Here is a 21,034-nt window from a genome sequence, read left to right as displayed (position 1 = left end):
GACAAACACAGAAAAACAAGAGAGCGCGTATAAGTTTTCCGGATCTTACACTGACACGATTTTATTAGACTGAAGGCTGCCTGGAAATGCAGAGGTGAAGTGACGGCCTTAATTATGAAGTTGTATCTGCACACATTATCTGGCAGAGGATATGGACTTGGTTCAGCAAGGGCTTGACAATTAGGGCTCCAGACACTACATGAACAAGAGAGGCCCATCCCTAGGGGAAGGTGATCCTGACATGCTTCTTTAACTTCTCCTCTCCTCTAACCATCAAGGCGCAGTGGGTCCCACGGCAGCCAGGAGGGGCGGCAGGCACTGCCCTTGGAGGTGATGGGCTATCTACACTCCAAGGAGTTAATTTCTATTCCATTCTTGAGCATCTATTCTACCACGGTCTCAAACGGGCCTCTTACAGCAAGAAACCAGACCAAGAAATTATACGCCCAGGAAAGCTGTTGTTTTAAATTTTTTAATGTAAGTTGATCAAATTAACAGGAATTTCCTTTCATTTTCTTCAGTTCACCTCAGAAAGATATTTATTAGGAAACAAAAGTAACTGCTTTGAAGGATCCACCCAGCCAAGTTTGACAGGGGAAGCGCTAGCTGGGAAGGTTATCCAGGAAGGAAGGTGGGACACAGGGGAATTTGCAGTCATGCAGGGATCACAGCTCACTGCAATTATAGCCGCAGCACAGGGACCCAATGCAGGCCCCTTTCCCTCCCTAGGCATAACTGAGGGTGGTTTTCATATGAATCCTTACGTCAAGCGTGCATGCTACAAAGTCTGGAGCAGAGCATCGACAAGCCAGTGGATGGAGAAATCCTCAGTGAGAGACCCCCTACCTGCCCGATCCCTTGTGTCTGCATTATATTATTGAGAAGAAAAAGGAAATAACCCAAACTTCCAACAGTATGGGCTTGGGGCTTGGTTAAATGCATGAGTGCGCCTCAATCTTATGTAGCCGTGCAAACTATTTTTTGATATAAATGTGCATAAATAAAGAAAGGCTGGAGACACAGACACCAAAATGGCAGCAGTGATGGTAATCTTTGGATACTAAGATTCTTGTTATTTTTTAACTATTATTATTTTTGTAATCAGGGCAAAAAGTAATGTAACTTTACGATATCGTGAAGACTTTTGTCCTCTCTGTTAAAGAGGAAAGCCCTCTGTTTCTGCAGCCTTCTTGTAAAAAATGCCGAGTCTCAGGACCTCCCCAGGGGAGCCCAGCATCCTCTCTATGAACAAGCAAGCCTGTCTCTCTTTTGTGCTACCCATCTTTATTTTTCCTTACCTTCCCACCTCACTCGGAGACTTTCTTAGTTACACACTTAGTTGCCCTTTGTTCATTCTCAATCCTTTTTCAGCTCTGTAAAGCAAACTCATTTTGACCAAATGACCATCAGCAAATGAAGAAACAATTACGAATACAGTGTCCATTAGTCTATGGACGCTAGAACAGTTCACACCAAGGCAACTGGGGAAGCTAAGACATGAAGATGCGCCTAAAACCATTCCAGACCAACAGAAGGGGCCTTTCTTGGTGCCAGACTCTTGGAGGAAAGCAGATTCCCTGAATGAATGTGATAACGACCTCAAAAGCAGTGCTGACAAAAGACAATCTTTGCACAACTGTCTCCAGTGTTCCCAAATAAGCAACTATGCACATGGCCTGCAGGCCCCTGAGCAGTTGCCTAACCCCAAGCTCAGGTCCCCTGAAGACCAGAACCGCACCCGAGGCCTTGGAGCATCACTGGGTGTGCAGCCCCATCCCAGGGAGAGGAGAAGCATCTAGAAAGGAGGGAAGCCACTGTGAGATCAGAACAAACTGCCACGCCAGGCCATCAGGAAAATAAGTCTGTCCGATCACCTCCAGCTCCAGGCGACCACATCTTAAGGTCAGTCCAGAGGCCCTCCTTTCCTTCCCCAAACAATGCGCGGTCTAAAATGACACGAGTATCTGTAATTAAGAAGAAACATGAGATGCATTTTGTGACTGACTGGCCTTCCAATAATGACTTCCCTACTTTCCCCAGGGCCAAACTCGCTCTCCAGGTTTAAAAAGGCATACTTATGGGCTTCCCTGGTGGCGCAGTGGTTGGGAGTCCGCCTGCCGACGCAGGGGACACGGGTTCGTGCCCCGGTCCGGGAGGATCCCACATGCTGCGGAGCGGCTGGGCCCGTGAGCCATGGACGCTGGGCCTGTGCGTCCGGAGCCAGTGCTCTGCAGTGGGAGAGGCCACAACAGTGAGAGGCCCGTGTAGCAGAAAAAAAAAAAAAAAAAAGGCATACTTATGTGTCACCACTGGACCAGAAGGGCTGGACTTTTCTCTGCAATGCTCCCTTTTTGATGCTGGAGGCACTTTTCTCTGCAATGCTCCCTTTTTGATGCTGGATGCCTCCCCATCCAGAGTAAGAGAAACGTCTATTCCTTAATTGCACAAGTAAACACAGCAGAAGGAAAACAATCCAATTTTTCATTTTATTTGCTTTTACTTAAAAACATGGTTATTAGTCTTTCTTCAGAGTTGTGCTGTTATTACAGCCCATTTATATTTGTCCCTTGTCAATTCATCAGCAGGAAAAGACACACGATACACAGCTCACCTAACGAGCAGGGCTGCTCACTATCCAACCTCTGCACGCAAAGCGTTTCACTTGAGATATTTCAAACTGAGGGGAGTGCCAATCTTAAGACCAATGGAAACTGCCGTCAATGGGAATTTTTAGTTAAGCCTCCACTAAAAACTACACCTTAACTCATCTGCGAAGCGCATTTTAAAACACGTTGTATTTTAAAACCTCATTTCATGCAAATTGCATAAAAAGGAATATCGAAGCCCTCCAAAGATATTCTAATGATTAAAGATGACAGTGCTCAAAGATGAAAGGTTCTTTTCTTTCGCATACGAATAATACCCATGTTGGAGAGCACCAAACAGAAGCCTCCCCCAGAGGCAACTGCTCAACTGAGTTACCTCTGCTCCAACCTCCACGCTTGGGTCAAGGGCACTGTAGCCCGCGTCTGGCTCCTTTGTAACACGGGAGCTTCTCTCCAGCCCAGGGTCATAGACCGTGCCCCTACTCCCAGGAAATCATTCCCTAATCAGACCCTCACTGCCCCTCCCCGGCATCCGGACCAAGGCCAGTAGTACCGAGTGGTCTCTGGCAGAACAGCAAGTAGGGCCTGCAGTTGGTGTAGCTGTCACAGGACTGGGACCCGGTCTGGCCAGCTTGAGCCTCCAGACCCGCACGTCCACCAGGCCACACTGCTTCCTCCCTCTAACTCCTGTGCGGCTCACCGAGCTGGCGACAAGGCTCTGTCTGGTCTTCGTCCCTCCCACCCCAACGCGCATTGCGTTAGCCTGTCCTTGCCTCTGTGTTACCGTCTGTGAAGTGGGAGTAAGGACAGTGCCTCTCTCCTGGGGTTGTTGCCCGGGTGAAAGGCATCAGAACATGGAAAGCCTGGTTAGGAGTAAGTGCTCGGTTAGGGTTACTTCTCACAGTTAGCACCATTCCAGATGCGCCCTAGAACCAGAGCCCACCCCATACCCTGAGTGGTTTGTCTGGGACGCTGACTGCCAGGCCTGGTCCTTCAGGGGCTGGGCCCGCCCCTGCACCTGCAGCCACTGCCTGCATCTGTCTTCCGCTGGCCTCCTCTGAGATCAAGGATGGTCCCTGCCCAGAATCCTGCCCAGAATGGCCTCTGCTGTGGCCCTCACCTATCAGCCTGGACACCCAGGGCCTCAGTTCTGGCATAAACTTATGTTAGTTCTCACCCTCGGGAGCTTCCCTGGGTGAAATCTGAAACTGGCCCCTTGTACACAGAGGGCGAGGAGAGACCAAAGAAAAACAGCCAGATCATTCCGGGTTGGCAGGTGGCAGGTTTAATAAGCAAGGGAGCTTACAGATGAGCCTTGTCTTGGGCGCTGAAAGGCAAGTAGATCTCTGCATCCACTGGCCAGAATTTTAAAGTTTAAATAGAGGCCTTACCTGGGTTTAGTCCCATAGTCAATTCAGATGGTCTCAACAACACCTTTCTCGTTCAAGGTCAAGGCTATGTCCCTGAAATGGCTCCTAGTGTGGGAATGGCAGGCAGAACGCATATTCCAAGGGCAGGGGAGGGGTGAACAGCCTCCAACAGCCCAGGTCCAGACTGCAGGTCAACCAGTGGTCACATCCTTTCAATGCCCTCCTCCAACAACTTACCCTAGAAATGCCCCTGCTTTTGGATAACAATAACAACAATAATAGTAATAGTTAACACCTCATAGTGTTACATGTCAAGCCCCACTATCTATACAAAATCGTTTAATCCTTATGACAACCCTGTGAGGGAGGTATCATTACTTTTCCCATTTCATTGATAAGGACACTGAGTCACAAATAAGGTGAGTAACTCACCAAAAGCTCTCAAGACAAAGCAGAGCAGGGATTCAAACCCTGTAACAATAGGATTGGGTGCAAGAGTCTTTGCTCTTAACCACCAACCTAGTTCCCTATTTGAGCACTGGCTCTTCCCCTCGGGGCAGGAACACAGCCCTCAGCAAGGAAAACCCCCTGGTCCTCCCACACCCAGGCTCACCGTCCCCCCCATATCAGCTCCTCCCTCACTTCATGATTCAACCTGCTCAGAGTTAAGATGTGGTGGGCCCAGGCTCCCAGCTCAGCAAATAAACAGCATTTCCTGCCTTTCCCTAGACCTCCCCGACCCTGTCCCCCGACCTCACCCCCGGCTCCGTATCTGAGTTCCATAGAACCCTGGGAGAAAAATAAACGGGGCCCATATTCCTGAAACTCCAAATGCCATCAGAGATGGCCTTCAAGTTAAGGCACTGAGGCCTGTTGACAGGCACATTTTCCCCTGTTCATGATTGATGTGTACACATTTCACATGCCATACATTACAGAGGCACCTCTTCTATACTTGACTCATCTTGGATATGTAAATTTACACACTAAAAAAAAAAAAAAAAAAACCTGGGTGAAAGAGAACATTCTCCCAGGGTGGGCCTAGTACTGTAAATTTATGGACTGTGGTTTGCCCAGCTGGGTTCGTCTCCACGGTGAGGCTCTGCTGCCCCCTGGTGGCAAGTCTCTCCCTGCTCTTTAGAGTTTGTGAACGTTGACCTGAGAAGCTAAGAGCCAAAATTTCAATATTACCATTTCCTGTTAACATTTATTCATTCACACAAGCACTCGTTCAGAGCAAACCTTACTTACAAGCTCTTCCAGTTGGCTTTCTTCTGCCCCCTCCCGGCTTCTCTGAAGGAGCCCTTTCACTACTAGATTAGCTCCCTAGTTTAAATGCTCTCCTTTTAGACCCATTTTTCTCACAGGAGGTTAAGTGCCCCCTACACACCCCCAGCAAGTGCAGAAACCACCTGGCTTGTTTTTATTGCCCTGTAGCTTATTAAACATTTTGCCTTTTCTAGACTGACTTTTCTATGAATCTTCTCAGACCACAGAGAAAGGTTTCAACTTGCCTTTTTGAGTTCCCTGCTTTCGGCAATTGTTACCACTTTGAAAGGGGTAAAAAAAACAGAGAGAGGGGACATAGATGGTACCTGGAGTCTCCAGACCTGACTCCCTACAGGGAGAAACCCCTTCATTTCCCCAGGCTGAAACTCAAAAACAAGAGCCTTTGGCTAAGGATTTAGGTGAGCGATAATCTCAAAGCTCGCCTCTGTGTAACATATTCAGGACCCCGAGACCCGCCTCTCATATTCCCTCAAGACCCTACAGGGTACAATCAGAAAGGAGGAGACAGACAAGAACTAAGAAGAATGATGATTTGCCTAACAACAAAGTACAGATCCCATAGGGCTAAGCTCCTTAATGGATAAGAGGCAGTTAGGAAAATAATTTGTTTCCCCTTTTTTTATATATATAAATTTATTTATTTTATTTTTGGCTGCATTGGGTCTTGGTTGCTGCGCACTGGCTTCCTCTAGTTGCGGCGAGCGGGGCCTACACTTCATTGCGGTGTGCGGGCTTCTCATTGCGGTGGCTTCTCTTGTTGCGGAGCACAGGCGCTAGGCGCACGGGCTTCAGTAGTTGTGGTGCATGGGCTCAGTAGTTGTGGCTCGCGGGCTCTAGAGCGCAGGCTCAGTAGTCATGGCGCACGGGCTTAGTTGCTCCACGGCATGTGGGATCTTCCTGGATCAGGGGTCGAACCCGTGTCCCCTGCACTGGCAGGCGGATCCTTAACCACTGCACCACCAGGGAAGTCCCAATTTGTTTCCTCTTAATGGGTTTAGTCTATGTTTCTCTGAGAATTATCTGTCTTCAAGGGAGGGGTGGGGGTGTGCTTGTGGATGTTTAGTCCAAAAGTTATTGACTGCAACGTTAGAATTAAAAACTTACAGTGGCAAGGAGGTTGTAAAGGAGACAAAATTCGGAGAACCTGAACCCACCCTACCCTGGGTCTACCCCACCCTCACCCAACCCCCTGCTCTTCTAAGAACTTCGGATAGTGGTTCTCTACCTCTAACAGCATCAGGACCACGCTGCTGGGCCCCGCCCCCGGGTTCCTGATTCATTAGGTCTGGGGAGGGGCCTGAGAATGTGCATTTCTGACAACTTCCCAGGTGATACTGTAGCTGCTGGTCCAGGGACCACACTTTGAGAATCACTGAGTTAGAAGATCAGCTGCCATCACTAAACCACCTCTTTCTTTTACACAACAATTTTAACCATGAATTTCAAACACAGATTTTAAATTCCTTCATGGCAAAAGAACGATCCTAGATAACCCAAACTGAGGTATGAGAAACCATGTACTAAACATACCTCTGCCCAGGATATCAATTTCACTTAAAGAGTTGCAGAGAGGAAAACATTCAGTGATTTAACTGGCAATTTTTAAACATTAAGTTATTGTTATAATGCAGAAATATACTTCTGAGTACAATGTGCAACTCAGTGAAATTTTTAAGATGAATTAAGGGATTTCTAAGAACCCTCCTATTTGTGCAGGGGGCACCTTTCAGGTTGCCCTCCGAAAATGTCAAACACTGCTGCTGGCCCTGCTCTTCAAACTATGTGTCCAGGCCCCAGTGTGTGTGCACATGTGTACATGTGTGTGCTTGCACATGTGTGCACTGTGTGTGCATACGTATTATTGTTCTCACCTCCATGGGGATTGTTTTGTTGGGGGGAGGGAGACAGGAATGTCCTTTGAGAAACACTGTTTTTCGAGAACATCAATTGTTTACTCACACTTTAGGTGAATTAACTTAGTACGCGTGTTCCACGAGGCTAGCTGTGGAATGAGGAAAAAAATCCGAACTAGGAGGAAAAGTGAGGTGGCAATGACGAAGGTGGCTTCCCATGAGCTTCAGACAAGGCTGCTGTCCAGACAAGGCTGCTGTCCAGAAGTAGAGAGGCGAGATCCTGGGCAGAAACAGGCACCCAGACCCGAAAGCACACCATTGCTCTCAAACCCTCTTCAACTCCACTCTGTTATCCCATCCAGATCGCCCTGAACAATTCCCAGGCCACGGCAGAGCTATTTCATCAGCAGTTTGTGAAAATAAAAGGGTACTTATTATTTGCCAAACAAGAGCTTAGCCAGTTCCTCCTTCCACTTTCCAAGTAATACCACGAGAAGCCAGTTTTCTTTCTCTGGGACGGCCCTGCAGGGGATGCCTACCCCCAAGTTCCTGGCTGTGCCCAGTTATTATTTCTGGCTGCCACAGTCCACAGAGAATCCTACAACCAACAGGCACAAGAGATATGCTGACCTTTATTTTGAAGGCTTATTTCCCCGAAGTATTTCATTTATTATCAGAAATCATGACAATAATGTGTGTTCTAAACTTGTGGGCACCCCTGTATGAAAAGACTCACGGATGACCACAGCAACAAAGACAGAAGCATCATCGCAGAAACACCCATCCAATCCCCGAAAGGCTCTCACCTGTGCGATGAACTCCGGGAAGCTGAGGATGGGCCCGTTGTGGAAGACTGGGTAGTAGAAGACATAGGCCACCATCCAGGGAAAGGAGCAGAAGGGGCGCTCAGCCGGCGGCTGCTGCCAGCAGAGCTCCAGGCTGGAGCTGGTGTAGTACAGGCAGCGAACGGTCAGCGTGAACTGCAGCAAGTAGTACTCATTTTCCGTCTGGTACCACCCTCTCTGCAAAGTCACAAGGAGACAACAACCTTCAGTGGCAAGGAGGGACGTCATCCAGTCTCCCAGGAAGGAGATCTCTTCCACGGGCAGAGCAGCTGTCCCATCCAGGGAGTCGAGAACCACTGAACAGCAGGTGAACATCATCGATCATCAAAACAAGCAATTAATGAGCAACGGGCAGGAGAGTGTCCCTAACATCAGCCATAAGCTTCGCATTAAGCCTGATGCAACACAGTGAAGGTTTTCCCAGATATGCTTCTGTCAGATACACCAGCGGACAGCATGGAGATCAGCTACATCCAGTGGGTACTCTAACAGCTCCTTCAACAACTCTGAAGACAAAGACAGACTTATACAGGCAGACCTCAGGGTACTGCAGGTTCGGTTCCAGACCACCGCATTAAAGTGAACACCGCAATGAGTCACACAATTTTTTGCTTTCCCAGTGCACATAAAAGTTATGTTTACGCTATACTGTAGTCTAGTAAACTGTGCAACAGCCATTATGTCTAAAAAGACAAAGAACATACCTTAATTTAAAAATACTTTATCGCTGAAAAAAAGAAAAAATGCTGTTGATCATCTAACAACGCAGGGTTGCCACAAACCTTCAGTTTGTTAAAAAAAAAAAAAGCGATATCTGCAAAGTGCAATAAAATGGGGTGTGTCTGTAAATGTCACGTGCGATTTATGTGTTCAGCGTATCTTTCCTTTTGTTCTTCTATCATTAATTTGGCTCCACATGTAGTGGAAGACTATTTTCCAAATAAGCTTTAGAGAAACATCGTCAAAAGAAATAGTCCCTGCCCTCAATGTACCTAAATTCTCATACCGGAGATAGGTATGTAAAAGTATAATTACAACACAGCATGAAAGAATAAAAAGCACGTACAAAATTAGGTACGGAACAAAAGACTAAAAGCAAATGTGGTAAAATCTTAATATTGAGGGAATAAAATTATGGATCATTTTATAATCTTTATATTTTTCTATATTTTCCATATTTTCTATAATACATATGTATTGCTTTTTTAATGAGAAAATAGGTTATGGAAATAGATACAAGAAATAAAATTGGGACAAAGGAAAGAGTTGATCCACGAGGGTCTTTTAAGGCTTTACACTGAAAAACTAAGTACCAAACAGAGTTTCTATTCCATGTCCAGGACTTCAGCAGCCACCAAGGAAAACCAAGAAAACTGCATGTGTGAAAGTATGGAAACCCAGCGCAACTAGTTTCTGGTCATTTGCTCTCTCCCCTTCAGCAATATTTTTCACACCACCAGCTTACATAACAAATGGAATACTTATTCACCACCAACACCCATAACTGATGCTAAGAGTCCCCAAATAAAGGATAATTACAACTGGAGACCGTCTTTGAACGTTTGCCAGGTCCCCCAAAAGTTAGGTGTGAATTTGTTTTTATTTTTATCACAAATCTATTTTTAAGCACACTTATTTAAGCGATCGCCTAGTTTAATCATTCTGGGAAGTTACGTATCTTTGTTAGGAGAGAGGCGCTACCCTGCTTATTCTCTTAAGTCCAGGTTTTGAGACATGTGCTTGAAGTATTCGCCCCAGTCCATTGGTAAGAGTGAAGAAAAATTAAGGCAGCCTAACAACAGCAAGAATTCTTGAATTTTCAAAATGCTACCATTTTTACAAAATTGCTTAACACATATTATCTTGTTGGATCCTTAGAACAGCTCCATGAGGAAGGCAGAGCAGCTATTACCTCCATTTTCCAAATGACGAAATTAAGACTCAGAGGTTAAACACTGCCTCCAGTTTCAAGAGGAGAAGAGACAGTGAATAGAAGAGACTAGAAAACCACTGGCTCATCCTTCCCGTTGCATTCTTTCCCATGACTGTGCAGATCCAGGGCTCACCAATTCTAAGTGCCATCACTTAAATCAATGAAAAGGTGAACGAATGAGTGAACAAATGAACAAAAATAAAGACACCACGGGAAGCCCAGTTCCACATGACTAAAGAAAGAATATCAAAAGCTTCCCAAGGTGTTCTGTGCAAGGAAAATACCTGCCTTATCTGTTCAGGGACTATTGTGGCCTTCTGATGAGATAAGGAATGTGAGAGTTCCCTATAAACCGTGCAGCATTCTACAGAGGATTGTTTTATTAAATGCATAGGGGATTATTGCTTTTTTTTCCCCTTTGTTCCTGTGACATCTGGCACCATCCATGCCTGCCCAAACTGGGAGAAAAGGTACAAGGTCAGCGCTGGGCAACCTCCAAGGACTGAGACACAGTCAGATACAAAAGACTGCAGACCGCAACACCAGGGTTCACATGCATCAACCCCCTGTGGCCACTAGAGGGAGCGCCACCACAGTTCTTCAATTGACTCTTGTCTGAAAACAAAGGCATCTCCCTGGATAAAGGCACTGCCAAAGGGGCCTTCTCCTTCCCAATGGTAAAACGGAGACTCTTACCATAACTTCCTCCACATCTTGAAGCCTCAGTGTAGAGAGCAGGAAGAGAGAACAGAGCCATGACAGGAACAGCGACCGGAACTGGGCAACACAGAAGGAGATGGTGGTGTGAATAAGAACCATGGCTGTGCCTTGGGTCCCCAGCACACACCAGCAGGCCCACATCCCATAGGCTGTGAGGATCCAGGTTTTGTGCTGCAGACAGGGAGGGACCCAGTGAGAAAGACATGGGGGGGGGGGGAGGAAGAAAAAAGAGAAGGGTAAGTTAACAGGCATTGCTATTGAAGGCTCTACATAAAAGAGGGTCATGTCTTGTGACCCATTAACCAAACTGTTCTCACTGGCCTGGAGATTTAGTGTAACACAGACAAAGAGGATTCAGAGGGACTTTCCACATTAACCCCAGAGTGATGGCTGCCTAGCCCCAGGTCCCCAGAACTCCACCAGATCCGCCCAGAGAAAGGAGCCACTTTCCTGCCTTCAGCCAAAACCACCCAGACCACTGGATCCCACAACAATAAGATTTACGGCTGACTTTCAGCAGACATTATGGGAGCCTGAAGACAGTTTGAAAAGCTGCCAACCTGGCACACTAGCCCCTGCGTACACTATTCTACAAAACGAAGGTAAGATAAAATACTGGTGCAAATTTCTCGGGAGTCTTACTGAGAAAACTGGACCATCTAAACCACAAAAGGCTTTCTAAAGTTTAAACCAGAGACTTACAAGTAAATCTCTAATTACATTTTTATTTCATTAGCATATTATTTACAGTCAAGTTTGTGTCACAGAAAAAGTATAGCTTACCTGTTTTCAGTGATAGTGAGGCCTTTGCATAGTCAATCCAATTAATACATTTATTCCCATTTTAGGAGAGAATTTTTCTATTTCATTATCAAGTTTTATAGTTATTGACATTGAATAACTAAACAGATAAATTAACATGTCTTTGCTTTTACAATATACTCTTGGTCATATCTGGCTGGTAAATCCTTACTTAAAAAAACACAATAATGTTTTAACATTGTTTGAGAGGCAACATATCTTAGTGGTGTAATTGCTCAAGCTTTGAAGTCCAACTGCCTAAATAAATCCTGGTATCCCCATTAACTAGCTGTGTGACCCTCGGCAACTTACTTAATCTCTCTGTGCCTCGGTTTTCTCAGGTATAAAATTAGGATAGTAACAGTAGCTACTTCATGAGGTTGTCGTGAGGATTAACTAAGTTAATGCACGTAAAATGCTTACAATGGTGTCTGCATACACAGGAAGGACAAGGCAAATACTAGTTATTATTCCTATAGGAAAATATGATGTGGCTTTTTGGTGAGCATTCAAAAATAGGATTTCCAGGAATACACTGAGTTGAAAAGTAGGGGCTGCTTGAAATTAGGTCTTCCTGTGAAAACAAAAAGACTTCTTTAAGGGAAAGACAGATGTGGACTGCACACTGTAAATGCCACCCTTCAGTGCTAACTGTCCCAAAATATTGCCTTAGTACAATTCCTTACCAAACTTATACTCCAGCCTAAGAGAGAACATTTTAAATGAGGGACTAGGTCAGCCACTTTGAAGTTCCAAGAAAATCAGAGAAATCTGCAGTTCATTTTTACTATTTTTCCATCCTACTACCCACATTAAACAGCCACATAAATTTGCTTCAAACTTTCCCCCAAGCACTCACCTCTGGACAGAGTTCAGTTGTAAGGAACAAGGTCACCAGAGACTATTTTAAGAAGTAGTTCTAATGAACGAAAAAAAGGGAAGGGGTGTCTTTTTCAACTTGATCTACAGCATTTACCACTTGGAGTCTTTTTCCATGTGTGCATGGCTACATACATATACACATAACACAGCTACATTTTTATTGAATGCTATTTGATCCATTTGGAAGAAGCCTGTTGGGATTCATTTGGGAACTTAACCACAGACTTAAGCTGCTTCAGCTTGAAAAAGCTGGAGGAACCTTCAGGAACTACTTAATAGTGCTGTGCAAACCCCATCTACTCCAGAGATTCTCTGATTAATTTACCTGTGCTCACAAATGATACCATGGGGGCACACAAGGTTGTCCTATACTCTCATCCCTCACCATCTTCCTCCTGCCGAAGAGTAGAGGCAGACAACGTCTAATTTTCTCTAAGACATCACAGAAAATGCACCCACGTGAACCTCATATTCTCTGCTATCCCTCCTATTACACACTCATCCTCCCCAACGGGCAAAGACAACTCCGCTATACACATTCACGGCGGGCAGGTGATAAAAAGGGAAAGATGTGAACGATGCAAAAAAGAAATCACCTATTTTAAAACATAAATTAGAACCCGACTAACATTGATTTTTTTCATTCTATAAAGTGAATGCAATTGGAATACCATCCTTGAAAACACCACTAAGATGCTGATACAGCATGATTAGTCTTCCACGCCTTGTTCTCTGACTGGCATCAGAGGAACAGTCCCCCACCATCAATGCAGCCCTTAGGGCACACCTCCTCCGACCGCTATCCCCCCCTACCCCCCACACACACACGCGCCTAGACCAGCAAGAAGCAGGGCAGAGAGGGCGAGAAGTAGAAATGTGACACTGCCTAGCAGTGCAGGCAGCAGCATAGAAGGTCTGCTGCTCTGAGGAGGAGGGGGGCTTTGCTCAAGTGTTTCAAAGACCATTTTCATATGCAAAGGCCTAAAGACAGCCCGGTCCCACCTATTTCTACTCCAAAAGTGCTTATGTATTTAGTTTATCAAACTTGTGTCCTCTTTAGCAAAAATGCTTAAATATCAGACATTTGAGCCTCTGACATCAAATATGCCAGGAATCTTTTAACTTTTCAAAACTAAAAAAGAAAGTGTGTTATGTTTTATTCCAAAACAATACTTCTGATTCATCACTAGAAAGGCTTTAAAAATGTTTTCTCCAAGTTCTCAGGGCGATCTGGGCAGATACACACAGTTTTGGTCACAGACATAATCTATGTCAAGTTCAAGATTTAAAAACCTGCCTAGGGAATTCCCTGGCAGTCCAGTGGTTAGGACTCCGTGCTTTCACTGCTGAGAGCCTGGGTTCAATCCCTGTCAGGGAACTAAGATCCCACAAGCCGGGCAGCGCAGCCAATGTAATTAATTAATTAAAACCAATTAGTTAATTTTAATTAATTGATAAAAGATCTGCCTAAAAGTCAGAATAGCCCAATTCATTTAAGTTAAGAGGTTCAAATGACAATTATGATTGGAAACTGCTGTTCACTTGAAATGAGGCACAAAGAATCATGTTGATCAAGTAATGTGTACAAATAAAACAATCTTAATTTAATGTTGGGTTGTGATGTTTCTAGTTTAGAGATTTAAATTCGAATCAAGTATTATTTTATATGATGCTTTTTTTTAATTGAGATTTTTATTGAGACAGTTGTAGACTCTCCTGCAGTTATAAGAAATAACACAGAGAGATCCTATGGACACTTTACCCAATTTCCCCCTATGGTAACATTTTGCAAAACCAGAATATATCACAACCAGGATGGTGACATTGCAACAATCCACAGACATTCAGGTTTCCCCAGTTTTACTTGCACTCGTGTATGTGTGTGTGTGTGTGTGTGTGTGTGTGTGTTTAGTTCTTACGGTTTTATCACATAAAAGGTTTTATCACATATAGGTTCAGTGTCCACCACAGTAAAGATACTGAACAGCTCCATCACCCCAAGCATCTCTTGCATTGCCCTTTTATAACCACACCCACCTTTTTCCTGCTTCCTTTACCCCACATCCTTAATCCCTGGAAACCACTAATAATCTCTCCATTTCTAAAATTTTGTCATTTCAAAAGTCATACAGTATGTAACCTTTAGGACTGGCTTTTTTTTTTTTTTTAATAAATTTCCTTGTTTTTTATTTTTTGGCTGTGTTGGGTTTTCACTGCTGGGTGCAGGCTTTCTCTAGTTGTGGTGAGCGGGGGCTACTCTTCGTCGCAGTGCGTGGGCTTCTCATTGCGGTGGCTTCTTTTGGTGCGGAGCATGGGCTCTAGGCACACGGGCTCAGTAGTTGTGGCTCGCGGGCTCTAGAGCGCAGGCTCTGTAGTTGTGGCGCACGGGCTTAGTTGCTCCGCGGCATGTGGGATCTTCCCGGACCAGGGCTCGAACCCGTGTCCCATGCACTGGCAGGCGGATTCTTAACCGCTGCGCCACCAGGGAAGTCCCAGGACTGGCTTTTTTTCACTCAGCATAATTCCGTGAAATCCACCCAAGTTGTGACAGGTATCAAAGGACTGCCCCCTTTATATTGCTGTGTAGTTTCCACGGTGTGGATGGACCACAGTTTCTTTAACCCTTCACCTGCTGAAGGACATCTGGGCTGTTTTCCAGCTTGGGGCTATTATGAATAAAAACTGAAATGAACATACATGTACAGGTTTTCATGTAAATATGTTTTCATTTCTCTAGGATAAATGCCCAAGGGTGAGCTTGCTGGGCTGCATGGTAGTTGCATGTTTAGAGCTCTGTAAAAACTGCCCAACAGTTTCCCGGAGTGGCCATTTTACATTTCCACCAGCAACATACAAGGGACCCAAATGCTGCCTCCTCACCAGCATTTGGTGTTGTTACTATTTTTTACCTGATCAACTCTGGTAGTTGGACAGGGGGATCCCACTGTGGCTTTAACTTGCATTTACCATTATGCTCTTTTAAAGGGTATCAAAGCGTGAGCAACCTGAACCTGCATCAATAAGATGGACTGAGTGAACTTCGCTGGGGCACAAGAAGCCAGCCCATCAGAATTCTCCTGACCCCCTTAACTTTCTTTATTCCAGGTTCTTCAGTTCCTGATCAGGAGACCAAAAGGAAGGCAGGGGAAGAGGAGAAACTTTTAAAAGTTTAACAAACAGTAAGAAAGAAACTGTACTCTGTTTTCGTGGCAGTTGAGATAAAGCGAGACTAAATACTATGGCCTTTCTGATGGAACTAGGCCAGACTGAACTGGGTAGGTGAACTTGCCCTCGGTTCCCATTGCCCCCTGTGTTTATACTGAACCACTTCTCAAAACAGGGCATAACCGTCTCTCCTTTTGATAGGCTCCCTTAACAAATTAATATCCTGTCTTGTTCATAATACAATAATGTAAGAATCTTACATGGTACCTAGCACATAGCAAGTGTTTCATAAACATTGGATAAATGAATGGTTAGAATAGTTGGATGGATAGATGGGTGGATGGATGGGTGGATGGATGGATGGATATGCTTCCCCAGGTATTGGGGTTTAACCTGGCAGTTATGACTAAGAACAAGAAATTAGCACCAAAACTTGGGGCTTTTTAGTCACTAATGTGAAAACCTGCTGATTTCCAAAGTCTCTGCTTGTACACCTAACCCCTTATGAACAGACTGCTTGGCCAATGCAGATAGGATAAAAAGGTGTTATTTCACATCTCACTGCCTACTGCCTGTTTTCACTCGCAGGGATCTCTTACAGTCTTGTGCTGGGGGAAGCCTCTAATAGTGCACAACTGGCAGGGTACAGGCACCAACCTTTGAAAGCAGACTCTCTGATAGAACCTGATTCCTGTCACCCCAGGGAAGACTTCCGAGAGATCAACAATTTCAGCTGGCGTGTTTCAAAGGCTGAAATCAGCACCCCTGAGAAAAGACCATGGACTTGCGGCCTTTTCTTTTGCAAATCTATATTCTTCAAATCTTCCTCATAGGGAGCCAGGACCCAGCCACAGGAGGAGCTGGCTGGCCATGCCCCCCTCACACCATCTCTCCTTCCCTTTTGCTTTAGCTTGTTCTGTGCTGTGGACACTGAGTGATAACAGGATGTGCCTGAGTGGTTCCCCTCATTAGCTCACCTCTGTAGGGAGGAACAAAAGTGCAAAGGCTTGGTGAAGACTCCTGCTGGCAACTGGACCAGACTTTGCTGTATATTAATTCTTTTCGTACATCTGCCCAGAAACCACTCAGTGGGGGGCACTGTTTGAGAAATAAATAAAAGGAGTCAATCAACAACCCTTATGCACGGCATAATTTATTGCATACTACATAATCAACTGCAGCTGCTACTGAAAAAATAGATATATAAGTGTGTGTGTGTGTGTGTGTGTGGTGTGTGTGGTGTGTGTGTGGTGTGTGCTGTGTGTGTGTGTGTGGTGTGTGTGGTGTGTGTCGTGTGTGTGTGTGTGTGGTGTGTGTCGTGTGTGTGGTGTGTGTGTGGTGTGTGTGTGTGGTGTGTGTGTGGTGTGTGTGTGGTGTGTGGTGTGTGTGTGTGTGTGGTGTGTGTGGTGTGTGTGTGGTGTGTGTGGTGTGTGTGTGTGGTGTGTGTGTGGTGTGTGGTGTGTGTGTGTGTGGTGTGTGTGGTGTGTGTGTGTGTGGTGTGTGTGGTGTGTGTGTGTGGTGTGTGTGTGTGGTGTGTGGTGTGTGTGTGTGTGTGGTGTGTGTGGTGTGTGGTGTGTGTGTGATGTGTGTGTGGTGTGTGGTGTGTGTGTGGTGTGTGGTGTGTGTGTGTGGTGTGTGTGGTGTGTGTGTGTGGTGTGTGTGTGTGGTGTGTGGTGTGTGTGTGTGTGTGGTGTGTGTGGTGTGTGGTGTGTGTGTGGTGTGTGTGGTGTGTGTGTGTGGTGTGTGTGGTGTGTGTGTGTGTGTGGTGTGTGTGGTGTGTGTGGTGTGTGGTGTGTGTGTGGTGTGTGTGTGTGGTGTGTGTGGTGTGTGTGTGTGGTGTGTGAGTGGTGTGTGTGGTGTGTGTGTGGTGTGTGTGGTGTGTGTGGTGTGTGTGTGTGTGTGTGGTGTGTGTGTGTGTGGTGTGTGTGGTGTGTGTGGTGTGTGTGTGGTGTGTGTGTGGTGTGTGTGGTGTGTGTGTGTGTGGTGTGTGTGGTGTGTGTGGGGTGTGTGTGGTGTGTGTGGTGTGTGTGTGTGGCGTGTGTGTATGGCGTGTGTGTGTGGTGTGTGTGTGGTGTGTGGTGTGTGTATGTGTGTGGTGTGTGTGGTGTGTGTGGTGTGTGTGGTGTGTGTGTGTGGCGTGTGTGTATGGCGTGTGTGTATGGCGTGTGTGTGTGGTGTGTGTGTGGTGTGTGTATGTGTGTGGTGTGTGTGGTGTGTGGTGTGTGTGTGGTGTGTGTGGTGTGTGTGTGGTGTGTGTGTGTGTGTGTATGTGTGTGTGTATCCACACACAAACAAAAAGGGAAAATAACCAAAACCATCGCAGAGTCCACACAACGGCCTTCTAGCCTCCTTTTCCTGGGAGCAAAGCCCCGTGGGCCCAAACAAAGCCAATTTCATCCCTCCTTAGAGATGCAGTGATGGAGGTGGAAGAGTCTGATTCCAGGAAAACCATTAATGCATGAGATTCCTATTAGGTGTGTGGTTTCGATAATATGCTGGAAGGGAGCGCCTGTTCACCTCGGCCTTCCAGACGTTAGTTTACTTGTCTCAGCCAGCGCCATGGGACCACGCTTTTCAGCCTGCGGCCAATGAGCTCAGCCAGCCGGGGCCCAGTGCTAATAATGCAGGTGCCGCCAGTCAGAGGTCAGGTGAGAACGCACCCTGTGGTCAGCAACAGCACCCAGCCTCGGCCCCCCACGTGGCCAGCCTTCTCAAAAAGTTTGCACAGGTGTATTTTTGGTTCTGAGGGCAGGGAACGCAATGTCTCAGGTGGTGAGGGTGTTCAAGAAAGGAGGCCACTGTCTGACCCACCCCACATACGTTCCAATCATAACAAACCCCTAGCCAAAGCTCAGAGCCGTTACTCAGCCTCCCCTCCCTCCCAGGGCACTACCCGCGATGTAGTCTTGCCAAATCCCAGAGAAAGCCCTACCCAGAGAAAAGGCGTTTAACCTTGGCCGAGGAGCTCAGTGGAAAGTTTTATTACTTGTCATGGCAAAAAAAAAAAAAAAAAAAGGAAGAAAAAGAAAATCCCACTTTTGAAAATAAACTCTTCTTTGCCTCTCTCTGGGAGGAGGCAGGGCCACAAAGGCAGGGACGGGATTATAGTAGATGAAGGCGGGAAGCATCCTTCAGGGTTCAAGGGTTGTAACCGCAAGAAGTGATAATGTCTAATCCTCTGCGCAGCATCGTCCACAGTTCATGGTGCCCCAGAATATGGAGAAACAAAAGACAACTGCAACCCAAATCTTCCACCCAAATTAAGGCCATCTGGAGCACTCAGTCCAGGTGGTGAAAGCATGGAGCTAATGGGGCCAAAGTTGTGGTTCATACTTACATAAGGACCAAGCGGACTCAGACAAAGAGCACACTGTGCCCCAGCCCGACCAGAACCCTGCCCACCAGCTGTTGCACAAATCAAACCTGTGGTCACAAAGAGATGGGAGACCACACACACACACACACACACACACACACACACACACACACACACACACACGGCTCAGTGCAAACTCTGCCACATTCCAAGAAAAATGCAAACAAAACCTCCTACTGAGTTTGGATAAGATGTGCTCTGCAGATAAAAAGACAAGTCCACCTATCCACTCATGCCTGGTAATGAGATGCAGGAAGCTGAACTAAGCAGATGTTTCCACTCCCTTCAAGGCACAGCTCACAAGCTACGTCCTCGGGGGCCTTCCCTGACACCCCCAGGCAGATGTGGCCCGCTCCTCCCAGCATCCTGATCAGGATTTGGTTTCTTCTGTCACTTCTCACTCAGCTCCTGGGGGCGGGACTGTGTCTCCCCATCCTTTCTCCCACAGCCCAGCTCAAGCTTGAAACAGGGTCAGACAAAGACATGCAGGAGAGGAAGGTAGGTATGGCTGGACAGACAGCCTCTGCCCTCTGGGGTTTCAGAAGTTCTGACAGTTGCCTCCTTTTTGAGCACCACAGAGGGAACGGCTCCCAGGAGCACACACAGACCACAGTCGCGGCACACAGCAGAGGCCAGCGGACCCCAGCAGCAGTCACCTCTTACTTGGCTGTCATCGTACGTATGCCAGCACAACCTTGAAAACCATCGGACTCTCACCACTACCCCAGGAAGCAAGCGGTACCATCCCTGTTGTACAAATGAGGAGAAAGGCTTCAAGATATTAATTAACTGGCTTAAGACTGCATCACTAAAAAGCGACAAAGCCGGGTTTCAGCCAGGAGCCCTTAGCCACCCTGAATGTGGACTCCTAACAGGAAGAGACTTAACTCAAAGTTACAAGCAAATTAACCACAGGAACATCTATATCCTAACCTAGGTAGGTTTCTGATGGTGGTAGGTACAAAACAGGAGCTGAAAACAGAGGAAATTTGGAAAGAGGGAGGAATATCCGTCCACGAGCAGAGGGTGAATCTACATCTTGCATTGTCTACTGGGGCTATATCTACTCCAAGGGAAGGGGGGAATTGGTTCTTGCAGACAAGAAAACCTTCCTCTATGCATAAAGCACAGGCAGGTACACAGTACATAAACAGACAGTATATCTGTGGTATTAAAATGTCATAAAGAGGAAGTGACAATTGGGGGAAAATAGCTAAAAATGCTCCTGGGGGAGAAATAATGAAAAAAAAAAAAAGCTAGAGAAACACTGATCTACAGGAAGCAAACAAGAGGTAGCAAGACAAAGAGTGGGAAGCAAAGGAGAGCAGTCAGATGGGGCCATGTTGGGCCTGATGCACATGGCAGAACGGTGAGGAAGGTAGGGGATGAAAACTCAGTGTGCCCAGGGCAGCCTCATCTTTCCTTCTCCCTGCCACACCATTCTTCCACATGTTCAGTTAAAAATATATCACATATCAAACACAGGGAAAGGAATATTTATAAAGTTTATAAGGTATAAAGAATAATGAAATAACACCTGCATACCTAGCACCAGCTTAAGAAAGATAAAGCTACCAGTGCTTTAAAGGGCCCCTGAGCATATGTCAAATACATCTCAATTTTAAAAATGTCAATTATACCTCAATAAAAATAAATAAATAAATAAAGCAAAACCAAACAAACCAAAAAAGGCCCTGGTTATCTCTCCTCTGATTCTTTTTTCAGCTTTTTTTTTTTTTTTTTTTGGCTGCGTTGGGTCTTCATTGCTGTGTGCAGGCTTTCTCTAGTCGCGGTGAGCGGGGGCTACTCTTCATTGCAGTGCGCGGGCTTCTCATTGCGGTGGCTTCTCTTACTGCGAAGCACGGGCTCTAGGTACACGGGCTTCAGTAGCTGCAGCACGTGGGCTCAGTAGTTGCCCTAGAGCGTGCGGGCTTCAGTAGTTGTGGTGCACAGGCTTAGTTGCCCCATGGCATGTGGGATCCTCCTGGACCAGGGATTGAACCCATGTCCCCTGCATTGGCAGGCGGATTCTTAATCTCTGTGCCACCAGGGGAATCCCTCTCCCCTCTGATTCTATCTCCCCAACCAGATGTGACCACTATCCTGAATTTATTTTCATGGCTATCTCATCTTTGTGATCATACACGTGAATGTATCAATGTAGTCTGTACAGCTCTATGTGCATAGGAGCAT

At 46.1% G+C, this 21,034-nt stretch overlaps 1 protein-coding gene across 1 annotated transcript in view; it reads right to left on the bottom strand.

Annotated features, from left to right (window-relative positions):
* Nucleotides 1-21,034, bottom strand: part of HHAT (hedgehog acyltransferase) — a 345,905-nt gene that overhangs the window by 269,267 nt on the left and 55,604 nt on the right. Inside the window, exons 4-5 of the mRNA XM_022593463.3 lie at nucleotides 10,594-10,788; nucleotides 7,926-8,141 (exon numbers count right to left, since the gene is read on the bottom strand). Coding sequence (XP_022449171.2) covers nucleotides 7,926-8,141; nucleotides 10,594-10,788 — 411 coding nt within the window. The remainder of the gene's footprint in view (nucleotides 1-7,925; nucleotides 8,142-10,593; nucleotides 10,789-21,034) is intronic.

Source organism: Delphinapterus leucas, chromosome 1, assembly GCF_059928025.1.
Source record: "Delphinapterus leucas isolate spDelLeu-1000000601 "Yukka" chromosome 1, BTC_Dleu_Yukka2, whole genome shotgun sequence".
NCBI classification, from domain to species: Eukaryota; Metazoa; Chordata; class Mammalia; order Artiodactyla; family Monodontidae; genus Delphinapterus; species Delphinapterus leucas.
Note: the sequence above shows the minus strand (reverse complement) of the source record. Positions and strands in the feature narration are given on the sequence as shown.